General features: G+C 34.5%; 1 protein-coding gene across 5 annotated transcripts in view; it reads right to left on the reverse strand.

Moving 5' to 3' along the window:
• The window catches only part of LOC148943258 (uncharacterized), a 746113-nt gene extending 729766 nt beyond the window's left edge, over positions 1-16347 (reverse strand). For all 5 annotated transcript variants that reach the window (XM_089101511.1, XM_089101514.1, XM_089101515.1 and 2 more), the window contains exon 1: positions 16190-16347. In XM_089101511.1, coding sequence (XP_088957637.1) covers positions 16190-16335 — 146 coding nt within the window. In that variant the 5' untranslated portion in view covers positions 16336-16347. The remainder of the gene's footprint in view (positions 1-16189) is intronic.
• Positions 16348-18554: the final 2207 nt, after the last annotated feature.

An 18554-nucleotide genomic window follows, 5' to 3' on the forward strand; every position in this document is an offset into this window, starting at 1 on the left:
ATTTCAAAGTGTGACCAGTTGAAAGGTTGGTAAGAAGTAAATATCGAGTATAAACAGTTAAATGAGTTAATGCGCAGAATTTTGTGCTTAGAAGTAAAATCAAATTATTGCCTATAAAAAATTAATTTAATAGTTTTATAGTGAAATTTTACTAAACAATATTTGTTATATTTGTAGAGACAGAAAACTATTGTCTCTATAGATGCTTCTTTTCTTATTCACATTTAAAAAAAGAAAACATGAATTTCAACGGAATTATCAGTAATGTTTTTAACAACTTGACTGTTTTGAAGGTTTTTTTCCATCTCGTAAATTTAATTTGTAGAAAAAAGGGTCAATATATACCAGATCATATTATTTAGTTTCAAATAAATTGAATACACCGTTCGATGGTTTTTTTTATGCTGTTTACTAATATAATAAGCTTTTATATCGGAATTTAATTTCAGGCCCCCCCCCCCTATAACGGTGAGACCTAACCTAAGCCTGAATTGGCATATATAGGGGGGGACTGAAATTCATTTCCGATAGAAATGCTTATTATATTCGTAATCAGCAAAGAAAAGGCATTGAATGGTGTATTACTTTAGTCCTAACTCAATAATATGATTTGGTATATATTGACCGAAAAAGGAATTTATTACTCCAAAAACTAAAAAGTAACATGGATTAAGGCTAGGTTAATTTATCGCAAACTTGGATAGCCTATCTTTAAAGTCAGAAATCTGGTTGAATTTCTAGGTGGCACTATAATTTAGCTAAGATTAAAGTGAAAATGTCTATTGATGCCTTTTTTATGCTCTTTCTGAATCTAATGAATGCTTCTGGGCCTAGTAGCATCTTGGGCCCTTAAGAGGTCCCAAAGGTAGGCTAGCCTATTTCATTTTTGTAACCACACAAAGAAGTTAAAAACACTAGGGCCATTTTTTAACTCATCAATGTGCTAAGATCTTGCATCTTTTGTCAGAAAACGCTTGTGAAATCTTTGAACTAAGATCTTAAATCTTTTGTCTTTTTATGCTAATGTATTTCATCTTTCTGGTGAAAAGCGCACTAGGTGCGCACTTTGCAAATCCGATAAGCACCCCTGTTATAGCATCCGTTGTCCCGAAGTCCTGAAAGCAATGAAGAAACCGCAATGACAAGAGCCACCATTTCATCTCTTAAAGTAATATCTTGGAATATGAACGGAAATCTGCGTGATAAGGTGCCAATTATTAAACAATTTGCCAAGGATCATGACATAGTTTGCATACAAGAACACTTCTTAAGCAAGGATAGCTTGGATTGTATCAAGTTCTCTGACAAGCATCGGTTCTTTATTAGAGAAGCGAAATCAAGCGGTAGGGGAAGGCCATCTGGAAGCCTCGGTACTGTAATTAAAGATCAAATCTCCGCCAAACTTGTCGAGCAGCAAGACAGTTTTATCGCAGTGGACGTCTATGGTCTTGTTCTGATCTGTGTTTACCTTCCTAGTAATTACGAGAATGATCGATCAGAGAGAAAATTCAACCTATCCTGCGAGAAACTTACTAAATGTGTGTTGAGAATAAAGCAGTCGGGTCATGACTATTTAATTATCGGCGACTTCAACTGCGACCTTACTGACACTGACAGTCCTATAACACAAATAGCTTTAGGAGTCTTTTCAGATGGCTTCAAGGTTGTGGATAAAGATAAAAACTTCAGTTATTGTCATAACAGTGGCTCTGTATCTAATCTCGACCATGTTGTTACATCATTCAATGTCCAGGACGAATCTGTGTCTGTACTAATGGGTGGTACACTTAGCGATCACTTACCTATATCCTTGAGTTTCGCTTGCCCGTTCACTGAAGTAAAAAAAAAAGCGCAGCTCCAAAGCTCAAAGTTGTGCAAGATTGGAAGCTCGATGATGCTGCAATCCAGCAGTATCAATAAGTGTGTAATAGCATTCTTGAAAAGATCCAAGTCCCTTTCCCGCTACTGATGTCCAACAGTGACATCCCGGCTAAAAAGGCAGAAACTTCTGTTGAACATTTACTCTGCCTCAATATGCCATGCCCTTTGGTGTGCCGAATCAGCAGCCGTACCATCTCGAAAAGTTCGAGTAAACACTGAAATTAGAGGATGGTCCGCTAACCTAAATTTAACAGAAGCATGCCAGACTGCGAAGTTCTGGTTTCGCCTATGGTGTGACAGTAGTAAGCCAAGATCTGGGCAAGTCTGGAAAGTGAAGAATCATACTAAACGTGCCTTTGCCAAAGCCTTGTTTAAGCACCGTAGACATAATTGACGAATACAGCAAGAAAAGCAAGTCCGATCCCAAATTCCTTTGGCGGAATTTAGTGAAGCCCTAAGAATCGACCTCTGAGGTCCCCCTTCTAACAAAAGAGGCCTGGAATAGTTACTTCACCAACCCGTTCAAAGGTCCCCACCAAGCGCTACGGAATTCTTATCGGAGTGAGCTAGAGGAAATGCTAAAACTACCGAAAGAGAACATGGTAGTTAATAGAAGTGTAATACGTGAATGCCTGAAAAAGCTAAAAAAGAAACATTTGAGAGGCTTCGATAAAATTTGTGGCCAGCATTTACTCTATGGTAGAGAACAACTTCTTGAACATGTATCATTATTATTCCAAATTATCGTTACCAGAGGTATCGTCCCGGATACCTTTTGCATTGGTGTAATAACACCCATTCTCAAACCAGGGAAACCTCCCTCCTAGTGCTCTTCATATAGGCCCATTACTGTGTCGACTACACTATGTAAACTATTTGAGCTTCTTATTCGTGATAAAATTAGAAGCAAGTGCTCGGTTCCCCCAAGTTTTTTTCGACTGAAAGTAGGGAACAACATTAAAACTTAAAACGAACCGAAGTTATTCTGCGTACATAAGTGGAGCCGCCCCCTCCTAAATATATTGCTCTTTATGCTAAATTTTGACTTTTTGTTCCAGTTCTCTCAGGACTACTCTCGAAACACAAGAGGCTTTTCAAAACAAGCTTCTTTAAAGTACTCAAACTCTATCGTGAAGAGTGAGATTTTGAGGAGATGGCAGCTCCTCAGATGGCTAAGTTATTGACGAGTGAAAGCCTATTTTAATGATACAATAATGATTAGTTATTGAAATTTAATTAATATATTTTAAGTTGAAATGCTGTGCTAAATTAACAAACGGTCCAGCGGTAAATATTCTCTTGGAAAGAGGGTCTTTTGCACCAGTCCATATCCCTTGCGTGCCCTATCTCTCTGTGTGTTGGTATTGAGTCTGCACAAGCCTGCTTCGTGGATATGGGAGGCTTTAATACCCAGAAATAAAATTGACAGGGAAGGACTGGATCAGAATGGGCTCGGAGGTTTAGCGATACTTCTGGTTTGGTATATTGAAGCAAAGTTGTATCCAAGATTTTGTTCGGGGGTTGGTTATTTTTATTGGTTGGGTTCTAAAAAAAAAAAAACTTGAAAAATACATCAAACATTAGTTTGTATGCATTTTTGTTACATTTTACGAGTCGGAAAAAATTCAAGTGGAGGGAGGGGTCAACCCCCCTAACCCCTCCCTCCTGAATATGGCCTTAGATTGTATATCGGATTCTACTACTCGGAGGTTTAGGTAAATAAAGTCATACAAGTCTGCATTAGATGGCTTGAAACTTCTTTATTATATGCTGTATCCACACAAAAGGGATATCTTTTATTTTCAGTTTTGTGTGTTTATCTTATTTTAATTGTTTTCTAGGGTTTGGTTTATCAATTGGATGTGGCATTAGAGAGCGTAGAAACGCAAAAATGTGGGCTTATATTCATTTACGACATGACGGAGGTAAATACAGTAATTTCGACTATGAATTAAGTCAGAAGATTTTGACTCTACTAAAGGTTTGCACTTGAATATATTTAGCATCTCAATTTGAGCACTTGAAAATTTTAGCACCAGAATTTTTAAATCCGAGAATGAGATTTTGTAAATTTGCCATCGCGCTTCAAGACAAGATCTTTTATTGACAAAAATACATGACAATTGCCATTACGCTTGCAGGTGAAGATAACGGTGCATGTTTTAACTTAACTGACAAAATCTATGCGAAAAAAAGAAAAAAAAGTTATTTTTAATGATAGTTTTTGTCTATTATAATCTTATTCTTGACCATGGTAACTACCTCCAGGAAAGTTATGATGTTGGTAGACTCCCGGATGAGAATTTGAGAGAAACTTTCCAGGAACAGTTGAATACTAATTTTAAAAGTTTAGAATTTGACAATGTGGAAGATGGTTGGAATAATTTTAAAAAAACACTTTGTGAAGTTGCTGATGGTGTCTTAGGCAAGAAAGTTAGGACTGCAGCTGGGAATATTAGTGAAAAGCTTTATGTTTAAAAGAGAGGAGAAGGGGCTTGTGCAAGAATTATCTGAGTGATAGATCATATGAAAACAAAAGAAATGTAAAGGAAGTGGAGAAAGCGTTAAAATATGAACTAAGAAGGTGTTAAGTGGAAGCCATGGATAAAATTGCTGAGGATCTTGAAGATGCAGCCAGATAGTACAATAATAAAATATTATATTGGCATGTTAATAAATTGAGAGGGAGTGGTCAATCCGGACTTGTCCCAGTTAAAGATAGGAACGGGGCCACATTTAGTGATAAGGAAAGAGTTAAATAGAGATGGGCAGGACATTTTGAGAATTTGCTAAACTGAGATAGAGTTGCAGGAAAGGATATAGAGGAAAATGAAAAAGTTTGTGATACCTTTGATGTGAAGGAAATTTTGTTTTGTGAGGAAGAATTAGCGACAGTACTAAAAGGAGTAAAAAATAATAAGGCTCCAGGTGCTGATAGTGTGGTAAATGATATTCTAATATGGTGGCTCTGAGGTTAGAAATAAGTTACTGAAGATTATGAGCAGGATTTTTGAAAAAGAGAAAGTACCTAGCGATTTTTGGAAAACCTTAATTAGACCACTGTATAAGAAAGGTGATAAGAGTGAGTGTGGTGATTATCGAGGCATTAGTCTGGTCTCTGTAGGTGGCAAACTATTTAGTAATATGATACTTTCTTAGATAATTTCCGAGACCACACTGCCTTTCCATGACGATAAAATAAAAGTTCAAAATAGGGATAAAATCCTTTTTAATAGACAGTGTACAGAAAATTCACAAAAAATACCAGATATTTCGGTCACATATACAGTGACCGAAATATCTGGTATTTTTTGTGAATTTTCTATACACTGTCTATTAAAAAGAATTTTATCCCTATTTTGAACTTTTATTTTATGATACTTTCTAGACTGAGAGATGTTGTAGACAAAGTTTTAAGAGAAGAACAGTGCGGTTTTTAAAAAAGTAGATGATGTGTCGACCTAATTTTCACTCGTAGGCTAATAATTGAGAAATGCCTGAGTTGTCAAACACCTTTGGTCCTCAGTTTTATAGATTATGAATAAGCGTTCGATTCTCTTGATAGAAGAGCTTCATCAAAGGTCTTATCCTTGTATGGTATACGAGACAAATACAGTGATTACCAGAAGAAATACCAAACAATGATTAGTGCTATGTACGAGAATGACACTGCTGCGGTTAAGGTGGAAAATAACGTTAGCAGCTGGTTTAGTATTAAATCAGGACTTACTCAGGGTTGGGTTCTATCCCCCTTTATATGGATCATTTTGATGGACTTCGTTTGAAGAAGCACATGAAAGCCAATGGGAGACCATGGAATCAAATGGGGAGGAAAAAACTCCTGGAATTTGATTATGATAATAATTTAAGTATCCTAGAGGAAAGTTTGGGCAAAATGAATGAACTTTTAGAGGCATTGAGAGTTCAGGGTGCTAGAATAGGTTTGAACATCAATATTAAGAAGACCAAGTCACTAAATCTAGGAATAAGCGAAGATGAAAAGGTGACTTTGGGTAACGAAAAAATTGAGCAGATGGGTAGCTTCACTTACCTTTGTAGTATTATTAGTAAAGACGATGGGAGCAGTGAAGATGTTAAAAGTAGAATAGCCAAGGCTCAGTTTTTTTTTCACAGTTAAAAAAAGTTTTGAAGAATAGAAAGATACGTTTAAAAAACAAGATTAAAATATTGGAAGCTACAGTGATGAGAGTGGTCAAACATGGCTCTGAAGCATGAACGCTCCGAAAAGCAGATGAACATTTGCTAGAGGTTTTCCAGAGAAATTTCCTACGGATTGTTCTGGGTACCCGGCTGACTGATTGTATTTCAATCAGTAGGCTGTATGGAAAATGTGGTTCATACCCGCTTTCTAGGGCTATAACGAAAGAAAGGTTGAGATGGCTAGGGCACGTTCCACTGATGAAGGATGACAGATTGCTGAAGATTGTCGGCCAGCCGTCTAGGGCTAAACGGAAAGCAGGTTGTCCTCGTCTAGGGTGGGAGGATGTCATAAAGAAAGGTTTAAAGGAAATATGAACTTCCTGGGAGGGTGTAATGAGGGAGGTTTTGAATAAATTGGGATAGAGGAGGAGCCTGCGTAGCTGTGTTTGCAACATGTGGCTTGGTGCTGCGGTGAGTCATTAGTAGTAGTAGTAGACTTACCAACATAGCCCATATGTTTGTTCATATTCCTTTTTTCTGCATCAATTAGTTTAGATCAGGCATGTGAGATGGCGCTTTACCCTCTAGAGTCTAGAGATGCAAAACGATTTTTCGCACAACTTTTTTTCCGTCTGTCTTGTGTACACTGCTGCACTGTTCATCTGCTTACCAATAAACTATAAAAAGTTGTTCAGCAGACTCTTGTGAAGGGTTTAGGCATGAAAATTCCTTGGTCCCCCTGGGCTCTCATAATACTTTTCGCGCTGGTTAAATTAGAGACCCCTCAACATAAATCATTGATATTTGTCACAAATAATAATTGGTCAAATTATTCCCCTTTCTGGGTGTCCATTTAACGGGGTAGGTATTTATTAATTCTGTCATTTATTATACTTCTGAAATTATAAAACTTATTTTACAGCTAATTCTCTCAATTTTATATTCAACGATCATTTTCAAATTTGTAAATACTATCGTTATTTTACACTTAAGGAAAATTCCCGCATGGTGGGGGGGGGGGAATCCCAATAATAAAACGAATTTGTATAACTTTTTTTTTTACTCTTTACATATTTCAGGGGGAAGGGGAGAATTTTTATGGAGGCGGAGTGAATTTTCTGGGAGGAGAATGGTCTGCAGGGGAATTCCCGGGGGAACTTTTCAAGTACTTTAACCGAAGTTTGCCGAAATACCCCCTCTCACTCTAAATAATTTCTTACGTACATGCCTAGCTGAAATAGAGTGTGTTTTACTGTTTTCAAGATATAGCATTCTTTTTTGCAGTGTTTCAGATGACTGATTGATTAGACTTGAACTGCTTTTGAACTATCACGAGGCCGTGGATGCCTTCCCGTGATTATCTGGTATTTTTTTGCTCAAATTGTTCTCCAAGGGCACCGTTTTATCCAAGGACAAAAACAATTAGCCACCGTTTTCTCCAAGGGCAATAACAATTAGCCACCGTTTTCTCCAAGGGCAACCAAATCGGTTGCCCTATTTTGGGGCAAAAAAACATACTGCAAGGTGAGTTATGGATAATATGAATATCTAGGAGACTAGAGTCTTGGAAAAATAAGGCTAAATAATAAATATTCCATGAACTTTTGTTCTCTAAAAGTGGTCACATGAGTGCCCGAGGGGGATCTTTGGACTTAAATTTCCTGAATATTCTTGGAGGAGTATTTGCTGGGGTCGTCTTTTAGAGGAGCGGGACATTACTCTGAATGCAAGGATGATGGTAAATCATTCTAAACCCTCACCTAGGATAATTTTGGAAAAACAGAATAATGAACAAAAATACGCATAGCCTACATGTAGATTAAATAAAGAGGTAGGTAGGTACACAAAATAGAATAAAATTACAAAAATTAGGCAAATTTTTAAAAATTTTAACAAAATTAAAAGAAAAAAATAGAATTAAAAAAAGGAATAAAATTAGGCAAAATTTAAGAAATTTGGGCAAATATCTTGATATGCTGAAGGAGAGGAGAAAGAGACCGAATTTCTGGAATATGACCCTCCTAGACACTGAAAAACAGTTGCAAGTGCCAAAGACCTGAACTGTTGGTCTTGGCAAGTTACGTTAATGAAGGAAGGTATACACAAAAACTGGTATTTGGGCTTTTTACTTAACAAATTGCTATTTGCTAGGCTCAAATTTGGCTAGTATAATTATTTTTGTAGACTGCCCAAGTTTTTTCAATTGTTCTACGTTGTTTCATATAAAATTTATCCTGATAAGAGCAATACTTTCATTAGCAGATCATTGTATGTTATAAACAACTAAAACTGTGTCACAATCTAATAAATAGCGCAAACAATCATTTGTAACAATATGTAAAAATTGCGGTTTGTTGGATTTTATCGTATAAATGTAACTTCTACATAATGATAATAAGATTGATTAAAACTAATAAATGCAATAAGAGAGTAAGAAAATAGAAAGTGGAAAACCTAAAGCAAAAAGAAAAATGAAAAGAAACTTCTAACTGGAGACATGCACACTTGTCAGAAAAAAAATAACTTTTAAAATAACTTTTAAAAACAATAACTTTTCAAAACACATCAAAAATATGGTTATGTGCATTTTGGCTACGTTACTAGTTCGAAAAATTTTTGAATAGGGTTCAAACCCGGTAACACTCCCCCCTGGATACGGCCTTGGTGATAGTTACAATTGTTTCAATGGGAACTATTGCAATCATGTATCAAATAGCTTTGGTAGAAGACGAACACACCTCTAAATGCGTCTCTTTGTGCTCTTACCAAACATACAAATCATCCCTTTGGAATTTTTTACAGAGCCCTTAAAGGTACCCTCAATGTGATACCGTATTTTTTTATTATTTGCAAGTAGAATATGTTTACCGAAAATTGTAAAGATTGCTTTAAAATTATCATAAATACCTACTTCAACAAGTAAAGCGCATGGTTTTATTAAACCATATCCCCGTCCACTTGACGGATAAATATTCACCAAATGGTTTTTTTCCAGAATTTTTGTTCAGGGGGGGGGGGTAACAAAAAAACTAAGAAATACGTCAAAAATGAGTTAAAATTAGCTGAACAGAATTAATTTAAATTAATTCCGCCTGCCTATATTGGAAGAACGTCTTTTTTTTCTGGTCTTAAACCAATTTTTGCTGCTAAAATTTTTTTCTTTAAATCTTTTTTTACTTTCTATAGCTAAACACATTGCCGGATATCTATCTTTGTTTATGTTGGGTTTTAAGTCCCTTAGAAACTGCCTACGAATTGTTCTGGGTATCCGGCTAACTGACCGTATTTCAAACAGTCTCATAATAGGGCTGAAAGGTTGATAATAATGAGATACAGGTTGAGATGACTTGAACACGTTCTGTGGATGAAGGATGACAGATTGCCGAAGACCGTCGTTTTCCGCCAACCGTCTAGGAATAAGCGGAAGGCAGATCGTCCGCTCTTGGGGTAAAAGGATTTCATAAAGAAAGATTTAAGGGAAATGGGAATTTCCTGGGAAAGTGTAAATAGGGAAGCTTTGAATTGATTCTGATGGAGGAGGAGTGTGTGTAGCTGTGTTGATCTCAGGTGGCTTGGTGCTGCGGTGAGTTGTTAGTCGTAGAAGCAGAAGCTCCTAAATAAGATTTTTTTTTCTGTTTGAGAGAGGCTTTTTGAAGATCTAAAGAGCTCCTAAAACATTTTGAATTTATTTGTGCTTTGTGGTGAAATACCCCCTGGATAGGGCCTTGTGTACAGCCGTATAGATGGTAACCCCCTTTTTTTAGTAGCGTGAGTATTTATTAGTAGAGTCGCTCTATTGAAAAATATAGTTTGGATGTGTAGAGTGGACTCTATATTTATCCATCAGGGGGGGGGGGGGGTAAATTAAGGCAATAAACAATTTGAAATTATATAAATAAAAATTTATGATTCCTTTAACGCAGTTTTCAGAACTTCAGGTAACCATTTTTGATACGGAACATAGCATTACTTGACGGATCATTTAAGGGCTAAAAATAAAATTTGTGACGGAAATTTGGAAATGTGTGAAGAAAATGCTCAAAATTGGTTTGTTTGGAAAGAGCATAAAACGACATACTCAATATCGTGCTCATTTTCTACCTGGCTAAGTAAAGGAAATGGCTAAAAATTTACCTTTTTGGCAGACTGGTTTTTATTGAATGCTTTTCTTATCCCCTTAACATAAACTAGAAAATTCCTTAACATACAATAGAAAATCTCATGTCTCTAAAAGAATTTGAATTGTTAATGAAAATAACCTATTTATTGTAAATAGCGAGTCTGGGGGTTGGGCAAAGAGTTTAGAATCTCCGCTCATTCTTCAAAGCGTGACAAATTACTTGTACTAAAGCTACTTAATTGCTAAAATATTTTTCCAAGGATGAGCCTACCCTCTTCTCCCCTCAAATAAACATAATGTTTGTTTTAGCTGATAATGCTGTTTTTTTCTCTATGCTGTTTCCACCCGTTAATCCGATTGTTTTGCCATTAATGGTTGTGCATTATATTTGTGTATATTGAAAACACTTGTGTTTTGTTGTTTTGTAGCAGGTTAAAAATAGATTATTATTATTAGTATAAATGCTGTTGCATAAGTATTTAAAAGACATGATATCAAAGAAAGATGTGTTGTATCTCTTTTTATTATATTGTTAACGTTTTAATGTATAGATAGGAGTCATCATACCTCTGGTATAAAAAACATAAAGTCACACCCGTGTATATTGAATGTATATAACAAAATAGAAATGTGCAAGAACAGAAGCAATGACATATTCGCATAATTTAAGTAAAATTGTGTGTTTTAGATATGCTTGGAGAGGTTTGGAATAGAGGATTTGGATTAAAAACAAGTCTGCTGTCTGCTGTTTGCGAAGTCTGCTAGTGCTGTTTATTCACAGCAGACTCGCTGCTGTGAATAAAGTCAGAAACTGAAACCATATGCTTGGGGAGGTTTGGAATAGAGGGAGGAGGGAGGTTGTTTTTACAGGTTATTTTGCACTAAATGTGTGTTTTAGATATGCTTGGGAGGTTTGGAAGGGATTGAGGGGGAGGTTAATTTGCACTAATTGTGTGTTTTAGATATGCTTGGAGAGGTCTGGAAGTTTAGCCCCACTTTTTGAAGTGAGTCAAAATTGACACAAGCAAGGTATGGAAGCAACAACCATGATAGCAAAAACATTCACGAAATGTAAATACAACAATTGTGTTACGATATTTATTTTATTAATATTCTTAATTGTTATTTTAGTTATTATTAGTCATTGTTATATAAATTAATTGTTAATTGTCCATTTTCATTGTTAATATTTATCGTTTTAATATGACAAAATGAATGATATGATAAATAAAATTATTATTGATATAATAATTATTATATAAACTAATTGTAAAAAAATGTCACAAGGTTGTTAATGTTGATATAATAGAAAAGATAATAATCGTCATTGAACTCTACCTGGGATGCTTTGAGGGTGAAAACCCTATCTCTCAGTTTTTCTGGGACGAGGAACCGTAAAACTTTGAAAGGGGCTAGAAACCAAAGGGGTGTTGCAACAACCTGAACCTTTTTCAGTCTTTCTGGATATGCACCCTGAAAATAAAAACGTGAATAAAAAAAAGGATAAAAAACGAAGAGAGCAGTTCATTCTATGTCTCAGCATATGATCATCAAAGTACCCAGGGCATTAAAATAACGTCTATACATACCTGAAAACCATAATTTTCTAAGACAGTGGTTTATTTCAAAATTAAGAAATTTTTAGGGCAATCACATTTTGGAAAGTGCTGCCACTTGAACCGTGAAAAATGAATAAACAAAGCTAAATTATTCAGTTTAAAATGACTTTTCTTCAAAACAACTTAAAACATTAACAGTCTATTGGTTCTCAAAGAAAACTTTACCTCAAAGGAATCATCTTAAGCTGCTTAGTGCCTTAAGTTTTTAGCTTAATTTTTTAGTGTTTTTTTTTACTTACTTTTTTTTAATTTGGCGCCCGCTAATGCCCAAAAACTCTGTAGCTGGATATAGAAGTCTTCTTAATTATAAATTCAACTGTTGTTTTTACCTATTTTTTAAGGTAAGCTAGACATGATTGCATACAATGCCGTATGTGAGGGGAGGGGAGAGGGTGTGACCTCCCCCTGAAATTTTGTTCAGTTTGTAAAAAACGTGATAAAAATACTGGAGACATGCACACTTGTCAGAAAAACAATAACAAACAATAACTTTTTGAAATAACTTTTAAAAATAACTTTTTAAAATAACTTTTAAAAACAATAACTTTTCAAAACACATCAAAAATATGGTTATGTGCATTTTGGCTACGTTACTAGTTCGAAAAATTTTTGAATAGGGTTCAAACCCGGTAACACTCCCCCCTGGATACGGCCTTGGTGATTGTTACAATTGTTTAAGTGGGAACTATTGCAATCATGTATCAAATAGCTTTGGTAGAAGACGGACACACCTCTAAATGCGTCTCTTTGTGCTCTTACCAAACATACAAATCATCCCTTTGGAATTTTTTACAGAGCCCTTAAAGGTACCCTCAAAGTGATACCGTATCTTTTTATTATTTGCAAGTAGAACATGTTGACCGAAAATTGTAAAGATTTCTTTAAAATTATCATAAATACTTACTTCAAAAAGTAAAGCGCATGGTTTTATTAAACCATATCGCCATCCCCTTGACAGATAAATATTCAGCAAATGTTTTTTTCCAGAATTTTTGTCCAGGGGGGGGGGGTAACAAAAAAACTTTAAGAAATACGTCAGAAATGAGTTAAAATTAGCTGAACTGAATTAATTTAAATTAATCAAAAAAAACTTTAAGAAATACGTCAAAAATGAGTTAAAATTAGCTGAACAGAATTAATTTAAATTAATTCAGCCTGCCTATATTGGAAGAACGTCTTTTTTTTCTGGTCTTAAACCAATTTTTGCTGCTAATATTTTTATCTTGAAATCTTTTTTTACTTTCTTTAGATAAACACATTGCCGGATATCTATCTTTGTTTATGTTGGGTTTTAAGTCCCTTAGAAACTGCATACGAATTGTTCTGGGTATCCGGCTAACTGACCGTATTTCAAACAGTCTCATAATAGAGCTGAAAGGTTGATAATAATGAGATACAGGTTGAGATGACTTGAACACGTTCTGCGGATGAAGTATGACAGATTGCCAAAGACCCTCCTTTTCGGCCAACCGTCTAGGGCTAAAAGGAAGGCTTATCGTCCGCTCTTGGGGTAAAAGGATTTCATAAAGAAAGATTTAAGGGTAATGGGAACTTCCTGGGAAAGTGTAAATAGGGACGCTTTGAATTGATTCTGATGGAGGAGTGTGTGTAGCTGTGTTGATCTCAGGTGGCTTGGTGCTGCGGTGAGTTGTTAGTCGTAGAAGTAGTAGCTCCTAAATAAGAATTTTTTTCTGTTTGAGAGAGGCTTTTTGAAGATCTAAAGAGCTCCTCAAACATTTTGAATTTATATATGCTTTGTGGTGAAAGACCCCCTGGATAGGGCCTTGTGTACAGCCGTAAAGATGGTAACCCCCTTTTTTCTAGTAGCGTGAGCATTTATTAGTTGCGTCGCTCTATTTAAAAAAATCTTTTTGAGTTGTATAGTGGACACTCTATTTATACAACAGGAGGGGGGGGGGGGTAAATTAAGGCAAAAAACAATTTGAAAATGAGATAAATAAAAAGTTATTATTACTTTAATGCAGTTTTCAGAATTTCAGGTAACCATTTTGACGGACTTGACGGATCATTTAAGGGCTAAAAATAAAATTTGTGACGGAAATTTGGAAATGTGTGAAGAAAATGCTCAAAATTGGTTTGTTTAGAAAGAGCATAAAACGACATACTCAGTATCGTGCTCATTCTCTACCTGGCTAAGTAAAGGAAATGGCTCAAAATTTACCTTTTGGCAGACTGGTTTTTATTGATTGCTTTTCTTATCCCCTTAACATAAACTAGAAAATTCCGTAACATACAATAGAAAATCTCATGTCTCTAAAAGAATTTGACTTGTTAATGAAAATAACCTATTTATTGTAAATAGTAAGTCTGGGAGTTGGGTAAAGGGTTTAGAATCTCCACTCATTCTTCAAAGCGTGACAAATTACTTGTACTAAAGCTACTTAATTGCTAAAATATTTTTCCAAGGATGGGCCTACCCCCTTCTCCCCTCAAAAAACATAATGGATTGGAGGCTGTTATTAAAAATTTTCTCTAGGAAGGTTAAAATTTAGTCCATTTGTAGTTTTACATAAAGTCAAGTATTGAATTAAATTTTAACCATACAAGAAATGCGAGATCTGATCGTTTGAACTAGTCAAATGCAAACATATGCCAGGATTTTTGTTCCGGAGGGTGGTACAAAACACGCATATATATATATATATATATATATATATATATATATATATATATATATATATATATATATATATATATATATATATATATATATATATATATATATATATATATATATATATATATATATATATATATATATATATATATATATATATATATATATATATATATATATATATATATATATATATATGTATATATATATACATATGTATATATATATATATTATATACATATATATATACACATATATATATATATATATATATATATATATATATATATATATATATATATATATATATATATATATATATATATATATATATATATATATATATATATATATATATATATATATATATATATATATATATATATATATATATATATATATATATATATGAGGCAAATTGCCACCTCCTCTTTAGATTTAGAAAAATAGTTTTATGTCCACCCCCCATATTCTCGTAAATTGGTTCCCCTCCTGCAAACAAAGGAGAATACTTTTAAAAGGGATTCTTCTGAAGAACCTCGTATCCCGGAAGAAGGATGGCCCAATAAGAAACTTTTTGTGGTGTCAACTTTCTTATGTGAGAGTGAATAAACAAATACAGCAAAACCCCCTCCCCTGGGTTAGAAATGTGCGCTATATGCAAACACGTTACAGAAAACAAAAGGAGTAATAAATAAGGGTAGAACTCCTGCAGCCTTTTGATTCCCGATCTTCCCGAGAAAGATAGAGAGAGAGAGACAGAGACACAGAGAAAGAGAGAAACAGAGAGAAAGGAAGAGCAAGAGAGAGACAGAAAGGAAGAGAGAGAGATAGAAAGGAAGAGAGAGAGAAGGGGAGAGAGAGAGAAGGGGAGACAGGGGCGTAATTTGCTATGGCGCAAGGAGGAGCAACTGTCCCTCCCAGACCTCTCTTTCCACCTCTCCCCCGCCCGACCCCAGTTTGCCCCCGCCCCCCACTGAAATATAGTTTCTTATAAAATCTTGTCACAACTAAGATAAACCTGCATAATTCAAGCCTCCACGGAAACGAGTCAGTTTTCTTTAGTGGGATATATCTTTACCTTTATATTACTATATGGCTCATTTTCAGTTTTAGTGTCATTTTTAATTGATTTGGGAAAATTGGCTCCAGCTTTGCCCTCTCCCCGGATTTTGACGAAATAACAGCACTGGAGAGGAGATATCGAGGGAATCCCCCTGGAAGCACACTTGAATTTTATCATACTTACTGTGAGCAGCCGAAGATCCTTATGAGGAATATTTTATTTACTTACTTAACTCCCATAAATTATACTTAACTCAGTATAATTTAGTCTAGTATTAGTTTCAATATGTTTCAAACTAATATTAATAGCAATGATGGTAATGGTGCACATTTATTCTGTTAAGGATGCTTGTTAACTCTTTTCAGTTAAAATTACTAAAAAGGTAAATTTAGTTACTTTTCTGTTGTTCCAGTTTCTAGGAAATGTCAGCTGGAACAAAAAAAGTTATTTTTTTGTAACTTTTAGCTAAATATCGTTAATCCGGGAATGCAGCCTGTGTCATTTCAGGCAATCATTGATGAGCCAGGTACTTCTTAAATAATTATTTAGGAAATGTCTTATCTTGGCATTAATTAGTCTATCTATGGTCCTTATCCTGTTTTGGATTGGCAAACATTATTGAATTTTAACCACAATCATAATAAAGTAAAGCAGTAATAAACTTAAGCATGAGAACTAAAATAATCAAAACAAAACTACAAACCCTCTCCCTCGCATTGGGGGCTTAATTTCCTTTGGCTTAATTTCTGGGGCTTTCTGACTCTCTGGATGGGTAGTTTTCTCAGTAGTAGGAGTTTCTTCAGTAGTAGCAGTTTTTTTTGGAGTGCTTTCTTCAGTTGCATCTGCCATTATTTGTCTTGTCCTAAAACAAAATAGAGAAATAGAGGCAAGAATAAGGAACAGGGCATTCAATAAAAAAGAAACAGAAAGCAGATACATCCTCATGATAAAATAGTCTTATTTCAGGACAAATTAGGTAACAAATAGTCTTGTGCCAAGATTCCTTTAATGTCCTAAGCACTATAATAGCAAATAAGAAGCACAATTCAATTCCGAATTCAATACCACTTCCAAAATACTGGCCATTACTGTGACAGTTGCATCCCTATTGCAAAAAAAAGCATTACTCATTTGTATGCTTTCCAATAATATCAATAAAGATGAAAAAGAATTGATGATAATTACTACTATTAATTGGCATATATGTCTATAAATATGATAAGGGAGCCCCAACCGATCTTCCTACCCCATACCAACATTTGTGAAGGTATTCTCTCCTCCTCCAATAAATCATGTTGGACCTGCCCAGTCTATTTCCTTACTACAGTGGCTTAAACATGATATGTAAGAAATAAAGAAGTTTTTTTTTAGATTATGTTTAGATTTTCATATTTATGTTTAGATTCTTTTAATTTTTTCTTATGTTAGGAAAGAAATATTTTTTGTTTTTAGATCATGTTTAGATTTTTATATTTATTTTAAGATTTTTTCATTGCTTTTTTTTAAGAAAGAAATAAATTGTTTTAGCTTATGTTTAGATATTTAGATTTTCAGATTGTTTTAGATATTTTTTGATAATTTTTTACTTAATAAATTTCTTCCCTATACTGTCCTATAATCTGCCTGTTCTGACAATTTGTGCCTTGTTCCAGTATGGCCAATCCGATTTTTTTGGAGGGGGCTGGAATTTCTGTGATTTTTTTTTTACAGACTCTTAGGATTAGGAGTAAAATTTGGTTACAATTTAGATCTGCAAATTTAAAATTTGTCTAATTGTAACAACCTTCTTTTTCCGTGTTCCATAGAAGATGCAAAAGCGACAGAAGAGCCTCCAGAAAAATCTTATCCCCAAGTGGGGGGACATCAACACAGCAGCCCACTTGAGGGTTGATTGGAGGCTACTCACTAATGCCCTGTGTGTCTCTAGAGGCACTGGAGGTCTAAGGTAAGGTCTTTTTCCTTTTTTATTTACTCAATAGATTTTTATAAATAATAATAGTTTTTTTTTAAACGTAATAAAATATGTGTAAAAATAAAGCAAAGAAATATGAAATGCCAACAAAATGAAAAACAATTGACTAGCCCAAAAACATGGATGACCATGAAATGACTCAAATAAACATATTTTGACACATCCTTAGACAGCAGTGTAACTTTGCGATTTATTATACACATTAAAATACTGTACTGCCTGTACACTAGAAGAAGGACTACTGAAAGTCGTTATGAAAGAAGAACATAATTAATAAACTGACATTAAGATATTGCTGGTATGCCCTTTTGACAAGCTGTATACTGATTGCATGTTTTGATTCAGATTACCCTACCCCTAAAAAACTTCGCCTTCATACCCTTAGGTATAGTTGTATTGGTAGTCACAGCAGTAGTATTAGTACTCAACTAAATAGAGTTAGCCATTGCTATAACATTGTTGAAATGTCCTTTTGATAACCTGTATATTCATCTACCTCTTGAAATTTTCATCTTAATGCTCTTAGGCTTACAAGTAGTTGCAATAGAAATAATAGTTGGAGCATATTAGTAGTAAAACTAGTAAATATAACAGCGGTAATAGTATTAGTAGTAGTGTGCACATATTGCCTTTTGTTCAATTGAGCTTTCCCTTTAAGCATTCTCTGAGAGTTCTAACTTAATACATAAAACAATTCTGAAGATATGCTCATTTGACAATCTACATGCACATAGTGCCTTTTGTTAGTTTGAATTTGCCATCAATATTCTCTCAATTTTTATCTTCATAGACTTCAGGTTGAACATCCCTTTCATGATGCCCTTGAAGTTTCAACTTGACACAGTAAGCCATTCCAAAAATATTGCTGATGTGAACTTTTGACCCCCTTTTCCTCTTAATACTCAATGCCTTGACAAGTTGTTGCTATTGAAGAAGTAGTTTAGTAGCAGCACTAGTAGTGTTAGTAGTGGTATGAATATATTACATTTTTGTCAATTTGTCCCCTTTAAGTATTAACTAAAAACAAACTAGTTTTTTTAACTGAAATTAAGGAGCAACATTAAAACTTTAAACAAACAGAAATTATTCCGTATAT

Source organism: Artemia sp. Qi Xiang Cuo, chromosome 15, assembly GCF_049724085.1.
Source record: "Artemia sp. Qi Xiang Cuo chromosome 15, ASM4972408v1, whole genome shotgun sequence".
In the NCBI taxonomy this organism is placed as follows: Eukaryota; Metazoa; Arthropoda; class Branchiopoda; order Anostraca; family Artemiidae; genus Artemia; species Artemia sp. Qi Xiang Cuo.